We start from the raw sequence: 15280 nt of genomic DNA on the forward strand, positions 1-15280 counted from the left end.
GACTACTGGAACAAGAAAGGTGTCAACAACATTTTTGATGACAGGCTGATCAGGCAAGCACTGCTTCTTCCAAAACGTTATTTCTCACTTGCTAGGGAGCCTTCATATGATAAGCAAAGACAGAATTATTAAAACCGTTAGATACAGCACGGCATTTTGAATCATTCATAGTATCTAAACACAACAGCAACACACACGGCATTTTGAATCATTCATAGTATCTAAACACAACAGCAACACACAAAGGACCCCTTTCCTGGCAAGTTATTTTTTGATGACATTTAGGTCCTAAACAAAAGCTCAGAAGCTTTCTCCACCTAAGAAAATAAGGAATGAGGAATGAAAAATTGTATCAAAGCAAATTTGCTTTACTCAGCTGAAAATAAAAAAGATGTAAGTAGTAACTGCTTCAGCTTTTACAAAGCTCCATGCTCCAGAGGGAATGATATGCACCTGCAATCTAGTCAAATTATACAGTCTTCAGGTGAATTACAGTGTCACTTATAACATTTACAAAGGGATAACTCAGAGGGGTAGCTAGGGTGGGGAGATTGTAGATGCAGACTCTAATCCAAATGGTAGTGCAGTATCGGAATTCACACCCATACCATGTTCAATAAATGAATGCCAATACTGCTTTTACAGTTAAGACTGAAGTGCTTCAGCACTTTACATGTGGTCTAAGCTGCTTACAAGTGGTTTGTCACAGTTTTAAAAGCAGAAAAGGACTTTTTTTTGGTCCTAAACTTAAGGATGAGGGGGCACCAGATCAGGAGATGGCACAGCTCTGGGATAGCTGAATACATCTTATGCTTAATCCACGACATACTAAGCCCTAAAACAAAAGACGATTAGACTTCAAGTTCAAGTTTATTTAGGTGTTCTTACACAAAACATCAGTAGCAATGGAGTTACTAACAACATGCATTAACGCTTATATATATATATATATATATATATATATATATATATATATATATACATACACACACACACATATATAAAACACACAAAACACCAGTAGCAATAAAGTTACTAACAACATGAATTAAAGCTTAAATATATATATATATATATATATATATATATATATATATATATATATAAGTAAATGCCGAGATTAGAATCACGAAAGTTAAAATGCTGAACCGCGCAAGTATTCCCAGGGCAAGTAAACACTTGCCCAACGTGCCGATCATGTCCTTTTTCTCACTGGAGTGCAATCCCAGAGTTGGTATATACAGTTAGGGAGGTGTGGGGGGTGCAGCCCCCCACCTAGTTGGGTTTTAGATAGTCCAGTGTGTTTTAATGTGGTACTGGGTGAGTCTTTACTTGGCCTGGGAAAACTTATGCGGTTTGGCATTTTAACTTTCGTGACTCTCGTCTCAGCATTTTTGATATTACGAGGTAGATCCGTACATGTGTGTGTGTGTGTGTATATATATATATATATATATATATATATATATATATATATATATATATATATATCATAAAATAATAAATGAGATTAATGACTATATTCATCCCATCTCATCAAATGCCATATCAAAGAGGTATGACTTAAGTGCCAGTTTGAAGGCAGCCAGCAATGAGCACTCTTGGAGAAGCTAAATGCAAAACGCAGCTAGGGCAGTAAGGTACAACAAATTCCTTCAAGTACCACAGATCCAGGTTGTGAGTAGAGAGACAGACCAACATAATGATCTTACAGATGAGCCTTTATCGAACAGGAAGTCACTGGGGGCTATGCAGAACAATATAATATGCTGGTAAAGTTGCATACCAGTATGTAGCCTAACTGCTGAGTTCTGCACCATCTGTAATTGATCATGTTTACGATTGGGCAGCCCTAGGCATAAGGCACTGCAGTAACCAGTCTGAAAGATACTAGGGTATGAACAATAACCTAGAGTTCAGCTTGATATACCAGGTGCTTAATTATGGAAATGTTTCCCATATGGAAATAAGATGACTTTACAACAGTTGACACGGAGTCCTAACAAGCAATGAGTCGGGAATAATGTTAAGATCTCACACCTTATTAACAAATTCTAGCTTATTACCATAGTACAAGAAATAAATGGACAGTGGTAAGGCAGCCTTTTAACTCTGAAATTAAATGACCTCTATGCAGCACTGTTTGCTCTTCTAAGGTCAAGATATTTTCATGCCTGCTTCTGCAACATACTAATAGCCTTGCAAAGCAGTCATTACCACATATTCAAATTACATTTGCAAAAAAAAGGTTGTGTTCCTTTTCAAAAACAGTGATTTTTTTTATTGAAGTCTATAAAAAAGAAATCAGCATGAAAAGTGTGATTTAATGATGCACCTTTGTATGCAGTCTGTACCTTGCAATGTGTTATGGTTTAGAAGCAAATGCACTACTATAATTTTTTATAAAGTAAGGTGCTTCTAAAAGACAGCACATAAATCTGAGCAGGGCAATTACAGTGAAGCTGAGATGTTTACCTGGGGTCATATAACACCTGCTGCATATGCTTGATTAAATGTGCTACATTTTAAGGCACTTAAAACAAGAAAATTAGAAAACCAGAACAATAATTTCTTACTTTTGTGCAACTTGAGAATAGTGTAAGACATGGCAGTAAGAATTCTTTCCCCTTCATATATGTAGATATCCCAGATCCTAAGAGTCAGTGTAAAGGGAGTCTGCAAAACAAAACAGAGATGACACTCAAAGTAGTGAAACCGGTAATACACAAGTCAGCTTCAAAATTACAAATGACTGCTTGAAGGAGGACAGGCAAAACATTTCAGATTTTGAATCACTTATATCAAATACACCTTTTTATTTCTGAAAATATTTGTATGACAAACATTAACATACTTTTTTTTACCATACTTTGTGCTGAATTTGCTTGACTACATCTGTACTTCTCTGCATTGTTTAGGCCATTATTGTTAAAGAGTTTAGTTCATTTTCACAAATTTCCAGAGAACATTCTCACAGTTACAATAAAAATCTCTAGTGAAGACATATGCACTATTAAAACTGTTTCCCCTTCACAATTCATGGTTGAGTAGAGGAAGAAAACCCTGACAGCGTCTGCCGCAACATGACATCGATTAGCAGCTTGGGCACTTGACAGAGCTGGTAGGGTTTGGGGCCATCTGATGCCATCCAGTTCCACAATCTCTTTGAGGGGGTGTATTTCAGGAGGTGTTCTCAGTGATTGGTATTCAGCCACCAAGCTCTTCCAGCAGCAGCTTTCATTTTGAGTGAACGGGAGCATGCAATTGCATTGGAGGACACTATGTTTCTGTGATAATGCTGATCGTGTGCCCTCTCACCAAGGGAAGGGGTTTATGAATAAAACACATGCATACCCATTCCTGGAATGTCAGCAGGGCAAAAACCACTGCTGAATATGCTTCTATGACTGCTTTCCTGGGCCAGCTCTTACCCTTACTGAGGAATACATAAGAGAGGGGAATAACTGGACATGGTTGATAGAAAGAGACTTGATGCTGGCTGGCAGGCACAGAGTGAAAATGCACATAGAACAAAATGGTTTCCCTTCAGGTACTTAATATGGAATTTCTAGTTTTGTCTTTTCTTATTTCTAGTGAAGAAGGTTTGTTAGGTGGTGGTTTTCTTTCGTGTGCGTAAAGCAGAATTTCTACTTCAATTTTTCTCCAACTTGAGCATGCTTATTCAAGGTTGTTTTTGCTTGCTACCTACTACAGCTGTATGCGGGGGCTCAAAGTATGAGATCACAATGTCCAGCAGTAACAGCAATCACTTCTTAAACTTAAGGATTTATTGCTCTTAAAGTATCAGAATAAACAAACACATATGCAACCTCCAAAAAATAAAACTGCCAGTGTCAGCTTTTTCATCTAGTTTGCCCACCACAAACCAAACAGGCCAGACAGGTAAAATCTCTCTTGTTTACAACAAAAACTTGAAAGACCAAAAACACAAAAGACAGTTCAGTTTATTTTCTGCTCTTTCACTCAAGCTTGTCACTTAAGGCAGACCAGCACAACTACCTCCATGTATCCTTTTTTTACCAAGTCACTCTTGGTCCATCCTCTCATTTCCTCGCTTGAACAATTCTCGCTCTGTTCCATTCTCATTACCATCAAATTCTAAATATTTAAGCTTCAAATGTCCTAATATTTCCACTCATCTGAAGAAAAAGATTCACTCAAGTCTAATATGGTTAACGTCTCCGTATTCATCTAGTTAACAATACCAGTATCCTTAGCAGCAGTCATTATTTTAGCTAAATGTACATCTCTCACTGAACATTTTACTGCTTTTCATATGTAAATACATAAGTAACAACATTCACTCTATAAAACTAAGACTTGCATCTTTAGACATTCTCCATATAAACACACTCATACTCTCATTACATTCCATGATCAAAAAGCCATTTTAAGGCACTGCCTAGTCAAAGCAATACCAATTCCAAATCCCATAACTGTCAAACGCTCTAAAATTTAAACAAGAATAATACTCATAATGGATGCCCGATCTGTAACAAATAGTATCCTTACAGTGCAGTTACAACATTCTTTTGGAGTAATAACTTTATCATGGCTGTTAAATCATCATGCATATTTATAAAGCATCACAGTAAAACAAGCTAAATGCAATACAAATAGACTTATCACTGAAATAAAAACGTCACAATGTACAGCAAGGCACTGTTAGAAACATAGCTGTAAATAGTAGCTATATAATGCAATTTCTCAATGTCCACACACTATTTATTGCAACTGCAGTTCATACTTAAAACTTTACTTTATCACAGGAATTGCATCTTTCAGTACAACTGAACTCAAACAGAACTTAATAGAATGCATCATTAATCTATATGGCTGCAGCTATAATCCAAAATTAAACTAAAGGTAAAGCTACCTTTTGCAGTCCCTTCTTTTAAATGTCCATCAATATAGCTTCTCACAATAAATTACATGTGCTGTTTCTTACAGTACACTGGCTGCTACAAAAACTAAACCTTCTTAGCAAAAACTGACTTAAGTGATAATAGTGGACAGCCTATTTACTTAGGCATCTCCAGGTTAAACCCAAAAATTGTGTGCCATCTCTCCAGAATATTCCATTTCAAAGTTCCACTTTAAACATAATATAGCTTTTAAACATTTATACTCAAAAGAGACAAATGAAATATCTCAACTGTCTTTGTCCTGTTGCATTATAAAGCATCTTACACCTATTGCTCCTCCAATTCCTCTTCCACCTCAGACTCACCTAGACTAATACAGAGTACGAGAGATCTAACTCCTCCAAAATGACACAAGTTGCAACTTCTTTAAATTGGTATTTGTAAATGTCAGCAATCCCAACACAAAAAAGCTTTCAACACAACATTAAAGTCAATCTAAATGTCAATTTACATGTCTTATAACATCCATAAACTGGAGTCTTTTCTAGAAGGTTACATCTGACAAAACATGATCCAATACAATACCCAACACACTACTACCATCAGCTTCCTTCCTAGCTACCACAACTGCAATGGCACCTGCTCTGTCTTATACGCAGATACAGAAAAGTCAACAGATACATGTGTACAACAACAGTCACAAGAACAACCTGAATTCTGTCCATAGCCACATCAACAATATCCTTCATAACCTCTTCTTTTCACATAAGGAGTTGCCACAATGGAACAATGGTTCACAGAACAATTGGCAGCCGAGTTTTATGGTGTCAAGTTGCCAGCCTGACAACCAACCTTCCACAGATGGCACACACAGACATGCACACACTCACACCAAGGGCCAATTTAGTGTGTCCAATCCACCTGTATCATGTCTTTGGGATATGGGAGGAAACCCACGCGACTGCAGGGAAGACATGCAGACTCCACACAGAAGGCACCCCAGCCGAGAATCGAACCACAAAACCTCTTGCTGTGAGGCGGCAATGCTAACCGCTGCACCACCACAGCCACCCTTACCAGGTCCAGTTACTGCACATTTTAGAAAAACTGTGCAAGTTGAACAGATAGGAGAAAAGAGACTAAATTTTGAACTCTGAAAAGGAATCAGATGGTCTGAATTGTCAAAAGTAAGCAATACCACACTGTCAGGTAGTAATTAGGTTTGGTTAAATATCCTTCATAACATTGCTGATTTATTTACAGGTTTAGGAAATTTCTAGCAGACTACCACACAAGAGTAAAATCCTGAAATTATGTCCATGATGAATTCTACAGGGAAAGTATCAGTAGGTCTCAGAAGTAGAACTGAGCAAGAACTGAATTGGATGAAAAGCTCATCTGTCATTAAGAAATAACTGCAGCAAACAAAATGGGATAACAGTAGTCAGCAGTTGTAAATTGATAAAAAATATTCATAGGACCATCTTGAATACTGTGCAGAACCATAGCAGCAACATCGTTCATGACCATGATTTTTTACAGACTTAGAAAGCTTTCAGGAGAATATCATAAGAGTAAAATCAGGATGTTATGCCCGTGATACATGCATCAAGGTATGGTATCAGTATGTCTTGGGAATAGAACTGAGCAGGAATGAAACTGAATGACAAACTTAGCTGTCAGTAAGAAATTATTACGGCAAAAAAATGTTGACTAGTACAACTACTAATGTGATGCACAACAGCATTCACATTTGTGATGGTCCACAAAATCCAAATAAACTAGCAATGTCAGTGGTGCAACAGGAAACACACTCACCTTTAGTGCTGGGAGACCTGAAGGCTGTGTGTGTTCTAGTCATGCTCCAGGAGATTGGCTGCTTAAACTGCAGTGCAGCATTAAGGGCATGAAGTACTTCTGAATATGCCATCCTTAGGATAAGATGTTGAACCGAGGTCCCATCTTCTTGAGTTGGTGGTAACTCAGGTGGATGTAAAGGATCCATCAGCATTTGTTGAAGAGTAGGGAAAGTCCCTAGTGTTTTGGCCAAATTTCCAACAATAGCAGAAATACTGCTTCATGTTTCCCCTGAAAAGAGCTTACTAGCTTAGTGGGACAAACCCAGTCAACAAAGTACAGGTAGGTAGATAAAGGTAATTAGACAATGACTGGCCATTAATCTTCAAAAAGGAGAATGCTGATTGGTCAGCCCAACCAGTGTGCCCTTTGTAAATCCAAGAATATACCAATAGAAAAAGGTCCGGTCGCTGGGATTTTTTTCCATAAGTACATCCCATAAAAATTTAAATTTTCTTTCTTTTTTTAAATAAATGTATAAAGCCGAAGACCTCAAATGAACAAGGGAGATGGCACAAAGAAAAATAAAAGGATAATCAGGTACGTTCTGCAGAACTAAAGAAACTTACCTGATTATCCTTTTATTTTCACTGTCCCGTATCTCCTCAATGTTAAAAGTCTCACAGTTTCGTTTTTCTTAATTAAAAAAAAAAAAAAAAAGCAATAGAGATCTTCCTTTCTCCATTGTTTCCTCTACACAGCACTAAGGTACTGCGCAAGTGAGGGAATGCAAGTCCAATATGCATGGGCAGTACATCAGAAAAGCCCCAAGAAAACAAGCAAGGGCACCACAGGGCCATTATACACAGACATCATTTAAGAAAAGCATTTTTTTCTTAAATAATGTCATTGTATAATAGCAATAACAGACTCCATGTTTTGGCATATTGAAGATTTACCCACAGTTGGCTATATTTAATCACTTGGGCTTTGCGCTTGTGATTATACCATACCAACCATGGGTAAATCTTCAATATACCACACCATCATCAGTTATTGCTAAAGTACTAGCCCTTGCATATAGCTGAAGAAGTGGTTTCAACCAAACCATGGTTCGTTTTGGTGCTAGATGCCAACCTGAGATCTGGCAGAAAAACTAAGATGAAGGAAAGCTGAGAATGTTGCACATTTAATACAATATTAAGAAGATACTAGGTCTTTAAGTGTTTATTTTGTATTTTATCAACACCAAAAGCATTCCACAGAGCTACTGCCCGGGTAAATGGAAGTTTGGAAGGTACTGTAAACATAACTGATGAATTTGTGTTGGGTCAAATGCAAGAACAAAATATCACGAGACTCCTCCAGCTGCTAAACAAAAACAGACACAGAAACACAGCACAATTTCAAATTAAAAAACATCAGGGCTACCAAAGTCTGATACAAAAAAAAAAATCCAATAAAATTGTGCAAATGTTAAAACCAGCAGGTAAACGAGAATAGAAGCAGTCTGCAGGAATGATACAGTATCTTGCAAAACTTGCAACTAACATGCCTGGAATAACTATCCATGCAAGAAAGCAGTTAGAGAAAGATGCAGCCTAGGCAAGCAACTATGAGCATGAAAATAATTTGCAAAAGTTAAGAAACAAGTTACAGATTTAAAGTGCCAGAATACTAAGATGTTAAAACAACTGTATTGGAAGTAGATACTTGTCAGAATGGTATAGGAACTATGATCCTACATAATACAGACCAGCTTCCTGTGGGTCAACAACCTTCTTAAATGCATAGAGACAATTGAATAGTTTCAATACACCTTTGTAAAAATTAAATGGCTGTAGTTTCAATAGCAAAATAAATAAATAAAATACATAAATCAATGAAGACTCCATGTGTGTGTGGGGCAGGGTTGGGGAGGCTTCACCCTTACTTATGTATACCAAATCCACAGTCATATAATGGGGGAGTGTGTACAACACACTGTGAGGAAATAAACACCAAGAACGATGTAGAACTTTGTATGCCAGAAAGGCATGAAGACTTTTGTTAAGAGATAGAGACTCTTTTGGTATTAGCTACAGTTAAAATGACATAATAAAGTGCAATAATTTCAGAGATGCACTGACAATGACTTATAAGCAGAGGTATTAAAAGATAATACACTGACGCAAACAGAGGCAAAACCAAAGATATTCAGTTGCTGAACTACCATCAATATAAAATCCAAAACAGCAATAAATTAATACACATACACTTTAATAAAAACAATAACAATGAAGAATAAAACACAGAATAATTACATTTGTTGCTATACCTAGGACTTCTATCATACTGCGCAACAATGGAACTTGCTGTACAATTAACCTGTCTATTTCTGCTTTTATCCAATCACATTTGTACATTCATTAGTGCACCACTACCCTTCTTAAAAAGACCTTAAAATGTTTCCATATCATAACTACCAGGTACATAACATACATTTAGCTTTACTTGCCACGTTCTCTTTCCAGACCAGCAATTCTTCAATAGGCTTCTCGCTATGTTGTGTTGTGTCTTTTGGCTTTTCCCGGTTAGGGGTCGGGTACGCCCATTCACGCATGTCTCCACACAGAAGACGTTCTAGCTGAGAATCGAACAGGACAACGTCATACTGTGAGGCGACAACGCTACTGCAGCACCACCACTAGGCTTCTCGCTATAAGGAGAACTAATTTCTTTTAAAACCAGACATTTGAATACAGACTTTTCACAAAAAAGATAATGCCTGTACAATGCATTCATCAAAAATATTTTGATTTAATCATATACAAATCTTCACAGATATGCTTGAACAATTTCCTAGATGGCCTAACAATATAAAACTCAGGGCAATACATATAGGCTGCATAAACAATATTTTCAGAATTGCATATAAAAGTCCCAGGGAGCTAACTAACACTGAACTGCAATGAAGGGAGAAAATAACAATCTCTTTTATTCGCTTTATTTTACTAAAGTGGACAAATATATTAATGTACTGCTATATTAGATTTTATGATATACAGATGAGCAAATGCAATCAGTAAGGAAAGAAATGCAGTCTTGGTTGACTTTCACCGAAGAAATGAGTTACGCTTGAAACAGGATTTAAAATTCACAGTTGACAAAAACAATAGTTTGCAATCAAACAAGAAAACAGATGCTTGAGAAGACACACAAATTTCCCCTGGAAAAAGGTGAACAGCAAAGCAGGAGATATAATGCACTGGCTAAGCATGTCAACTCAAGTTAGCAGTATAGACCTATGTCATCTGCAACGCGTACCATGACAAGCAGAACAGATACTGAATAATGTGTTCAACTGTCATCCTGATGAGGCATCTTCACTTGAGGAGCAGGGAATACAAAAAGTACAGTTGTGTACACTTACCATAAATGTAGATGTTCGAGTATACTCACTGTTGCAGTCATCACATTTGGGTTATCTGCCTGCAGGTAGCCCTCAGCCGGCCTTAATACCAGAGTCTTGGGATTTCTGCGTCGAATGCTGTCGCGTCTTCCATGACTTCAGGGGTATAAAACATGCAGCCGATGCCATTACATCAGTTTTTCTTGCCCCAGATGTCAGGTGCTCCCCCAAAATAGGAAGCAATTATATGGTGTGGAACACCCCCAGCAAAAAGCTGTGGAACACCCCCAGCAAAAAGCAAATACACATAGTATAAGATATGCCAAACCAAAAAGGATAGTTGAAAGCAAAGACAATCAAGGGGCTGGAGGGAGGGTAACCAGGACTGCAACAGTGAATACACTCGAACATCTACATTTATGGTAAATGTACACAACTGTACTATGTTCTTCATGTTTCACTGTTGCAGTCATCACATTTGGGTTGATTCCCAAAGCTAAGGAAGGGTGGAGGTAAATTAAGAAGCATTAGGCCTGGCAATCAGGCCCTGTAAGACTGCTGTGGCAAATCCGGCTCTGGATTTAGAAAATATAGGCAAGTGGTAATGCTTGGTTAAAGTGTGTACAGAGCTCCAGGTCACAGCTTCCAGGATGTCCCTGGTAGGGACTCCTCTGAGAAATGCAGTAGAAGTAGATGTAGCCCTAGTGGAATGTGTTCTTATCCCCTGTGGGTAGGTTTTCCATGGTGCTTGTAGCACAAATGGATGCAGTGTGCTATCCATTTAGATATGGTTTGCTTTGAAAAGGCCTTCCCTTCTGTCTCTGCAGCAAAGTTGACTAGCAGCTGGTCAGAGTTTGTGAGAGGCTTAGTCCTGTCCAAATAGAATCTAAGCTATCTGTGCATGTCTAGAGAATGCAGTACCCCTTCTCCTTTATTTTGAGGATTAGGGAAAAAAGTAGGCAAATGAATGGACTGGTTTAAAGCCACACTATACACCACCTTGGGCATAAAAAATGGGTTAGTCCTGAGGGGAAACCCTGTCCGCATGGAAGATAATGAAGGGTTCCACTGCCATAAGGGCTTGCAGTTCAGACACGCTTCTCGCTGAAGTGATGGCTAAAAGTAAAGCTGTTTTCCATGAGAGTAATTTCAACTCTGCTGTAGCACCTGGTTCAAAGGGGGAAGTGTACGTTTTTTCAATACAAAGTTGAGGTCCCAGGCTGGAGTGGGAGCTCTCCTGGGGTCTTAAATTTTTGGCCCCTCTAAGGAACTGTTTTACCAGAGGATGAGAGAAGAGGGGTGGCTCAGTATTATAATGAGCTGAGATGGCACAGGTATGAATCTTAAATGAAGAGAAGAATAGGCCCTTGTGGAGCATTTCTGTTAAGTAATCTAGTATGAGGTAAGCCGGGCACAGTTTGCCCATCCCTTGAGACTGGCTCCAGGAACAGTATCTTTTCCACTTTTCTGAATAGGATTTTCTATTACTAGGCCTCCTTGCCTCAAGAATGGCATCCAGCACCTGCTTACTGAGGGTTGCTAGAGGTGAGCTCAGGGGATCAGCCAGGCTGCAAGGTTCAGGGTCTGAAGCTGAAGATGCAGAATTTGGCCCCCCTGCTGGGACAGCAGGGAAGGTGTCCGAGGCAGGTGCCATAGTTGTAGCACTGTCAGGCTGCACAAAATAGGATACCAGTGTTGGCATGGCCAGTCTGGTGCAATCAGGATTGCCCTTGGCTTCTCCTGTTTGATCTTAAGTAGAACCCTCGAGAGGAGAGGCAGAGGTGGAAAGGCATAGACTGAGAGGCTTTCCCAGTAAAAGGGCAAGGCATCCACCTTCCAAGCTTGGCTGTGGGGAGTTCTGGTGCAGTATTTATTCAATTGATAGTTCTGAGAGGAAGCAAACAGGTCCACCTCTGGTGTCCCCCATCTGTTCCCCAGAAGTTTGAATATTTTAGGTTCCAGTTTCCATTCGTGTGGGTCCATGAGATTTCTGCTTAAGTAGTCTGCCAGTGAATTTAGTTTGCCTGACAGGAACTGAGCTTGTAGGTGCACTTGGTTGCTCAAGGCTGTGTTCCACAGAGCCATAGCTAGTCTGCAGAGTGGGTAGGAATGTGTCCCCCCCCTGCTTGTTTATGTACCACATAACTGTGGTGTTACCAATAGTTATCCTGGAAGAATAAGGCCTTTGAAGGCTGTCAGAGCATTCTGTACAACTAAAATTTATTTTTGTTTGATAGGCAGGTGCATTTGCTTTGGGTTCCATTTGCCCTGAATGCACTGCCCTGCCATGTGAGCCCCCCATGCATAGTCTGATGCATCTGTTGTTAGGGTTTGGTCGGCAGGGGGTAGAGTGAAAGAGAGTCTCTTGTTGTGGTTGCAGGCCTCTGCTTACCAAAGGAACTCTGCCCTTAGACACGGAATGATAGGAAGTACTGTTTCCAGGTCCTGAGAATGTTGACACCATTGACTTTTTAGATACCAGTGAGTTTCCTCATATGCAGTCTTGCATATGGAATTAACAGAATGCAAGAGGACATGAACCCCAAAGCTTGCAGTATTTTCCTTGCAGATAGCTGGGTCTTTGTGGCCAATAGGTTGAAGTAAGTTGTCAAATAAATTTGTTTCTCTGGAGTGAGGAATGCCATCTGGGAAGCTGTGTTCAAGCTTGCTCCCAGAAATACAATCTGTTGGCAGGGTACAAGTTGTGATTTATTTTCGTTGATGGTGCACCCCAGTGAAATTAGAAGTCGCTTTATAAATGACAGATGCTGTAGTAGCAATTCCTGACTTTCCACCTGAATCAGGCAATCGTCCAAGAATGGGTAAATCTGAATACTTCTCTGCCTGCAAAAAGCAATGGCTGCAGCTAGGCACTTTGTGAATACCCTGGGCACAGTAGATAAGCCAAAGGAAAGTGCAGAGAAAGTAAAAGTTGTGTACACTTACCATAAATGTAGATGTTCCGAGTGTATTCACTGTTGCAGCCATTACATTTGGGTAATCCTGCTGGCAGGTTGCCCTCAGTCGACCTGAATTCCAAAGTCCTGGGTCCTGCATCAGCTGCTGTTGCCCCTTCCCTGATGTCAGGTCGTCAGGGGTATAAAACAAGCAGCCGACAACATTTTCTTCAGTTTTTCTTGCCCCAGATGTCAGGTGCCCCCTAAAAGGGTAGCCATAATTTATATATGTCAAGATATATCCAAGTATAGCCACCGTCCAAAGGTACACGTCCCAGAAAGAAAAAATACTTGGAGAAAAAAGACTGGACACGACCACCACAACGTACTTAAAATCCAGGTTTAATGAATAAAATAAGCGCTTTCACATGCTTGCTGACATGCTTCTTCAGATTTATCCCACATCCTCTCAAAAAACATTTTTATTGCAGCAACTTCAATAGATAATTGAATAATCAGTTAATTGATCAACTTAGGTGGGATCAATATATCTACCACCTTAACAATGCTGTTAAGCAAAGACTCTATAAATAAAAAATGAAACTTACTAAGACCAAAATAAAAATAAAAACAAAACATAAAATATATATATATATACATACATACGTATATAAATTAGCACTCAGTGTGCATCGCAAATGCTGTTTCACGCTGTACAAAATATTAACATGTATAAAACATAAATTCTAAAAACACATGCTCTATAGACTAATGCTAAGCATTTAAACTCTAAAATCATGCGACCCTGATGAAATTTAATGTTCTAATGCATGTTATGGCCACACTACTAAAACATAACAATCACAATTCATGATGCCAAAAATATCACATATATATATATATATATATATATATATATATATATATATATATATAAACATATACTCATCAAAATAAAAATAAAAAGTATATGTTTAATGGCTGCCTGCTAACTTTAGCAGCTAACATTCACTCAAAATATAACATATCTACAAGATCCTATGAACGTGCTTCTAATATAGGCTTGATACTAATAAATTGATTGAGCCCTGGATCCACATGAGCCCTTAATCTAAAAATCCAACTGAGCTCTATGGATTCTAAGTAGTTAGGTTATTACCTCCCCTTCCACTCTGGGTTACTATCTGCAACACCCTGAATCTAAATGCGTGGTCAGTATATAAGCCAACATGCCTAGCCAACGCATTTTGCAGACTGCTTTTCCTGATATCATATACATGGTTGTACATTCTAGCCTTCAGCTTTCTTGTCGTCATACCTACATAGAATCCTTCACATTTCGTGCATGTGGCTAAATAAACTAAATTCTTACTGTTACAAGAAGCATAGAACATAGGGTTAAACTCATATTCCATGGTAGGGTGAATAAACCGCTGTTCAGCTGCAATGTAGCTGCACATATTACATCTCATACATCGGTGCGTGCCCAATTTACTTATACTCAACTTACTGGATTTTATACTAACATGTTCTTTGCATAATAGCCTTTTTAAATTCCTACTGTTTCTATAGCTAAAACTTGGATTACATCCTATTATTTTCAAAATCTTAGGATCCGCAGTCAATACCATTCCAGTGCTTCTTTACTATATCCACCACCTTCTTATTATCATTAGTGTATCTAGTAATAAAAGGAACCCTAGAGCCATACGTCTCTTTCCATCTCTTAACTATATAACCCCTATTGGTCCTACCAATTTCATTTGCATCTCCCATAACAGAACATTTAATCTCTCTAACCATAGAGTCATTGTATCCTCTATTCATGAACAAAGTGTGTAATGTGTCACACTGCATCTGTAAATTAGGGCCCTCCTTACACAATCTAAGCATCCTAATAAACTGCCCTTTTACTACATTGGAAAAAACATGCCTAGGATGCATACTACTATAGTGTAGGAGTGTATTCTTCCAACAGGGTTTTCTGTATAAACTCGTGGATAGACTACCATCCATCCTCTTGATGATTTTAATGTCTAAAAAATTTTACTTCTTTGTTAGAAACCTCTGAAGTAAATCTTAGAAAGTCAGTGGTAGATTCCAGAAAACTAATGAATGCCATTAAATCCGCCATACTGCCCTTCCAAAGAAGCAGTATATCATCCACAAATCTTCTGTATAGTAGAACATGTGGATAATAGACACTGTTGAACAAAACTCTTTCTCCCAGTAATATACTACTAAATTTGCATATGAATTTGCACAAGGGGTGCCCAGGGCACCTCTTGTGCAAATTCATATGCAAATTA

At 38.5% G+C, this 15280-nt stretch overlaps 1 protein-coding gene across 2 annotated transcripts in view; it reads right to left on the reverse strand.

The window, feature by feature from the left end:
- USP6NL (USP6 N-terminal like) overlaps positions 1-15280 on the reverse strand; it is a 1978038-nt gene that overhangs the window by 440394 nt on the left and 1522364 nt on the right. For both annotated transcript variants that reach the window (XM_044088303.1, XM_044088302.1), the window contains one exon: positions 2577-2676. In XM_044088303.1, the coding sequence (XP_043944238.1) occupies positions 2577-2676 (100 nt within the window). The remainder of the gene's footprint in view (positions 1-2576; positions 2677-15280) is intronic.

The sequence above is a fragment of the Protopterus annectens genome, chromosome 11.part0, assembly GCF_019279795.1.
Source record: "Protopterus annectens isolate FY-2018-M chromosome 11.part0, PAN1.0, whole genome shotgun sequence".
Lineage (NCBI taxonomy): Eukaryota > Metazoa > Chordata > Ceratodontiformes > Protopteridae > Protopterus > Protopterus annectens.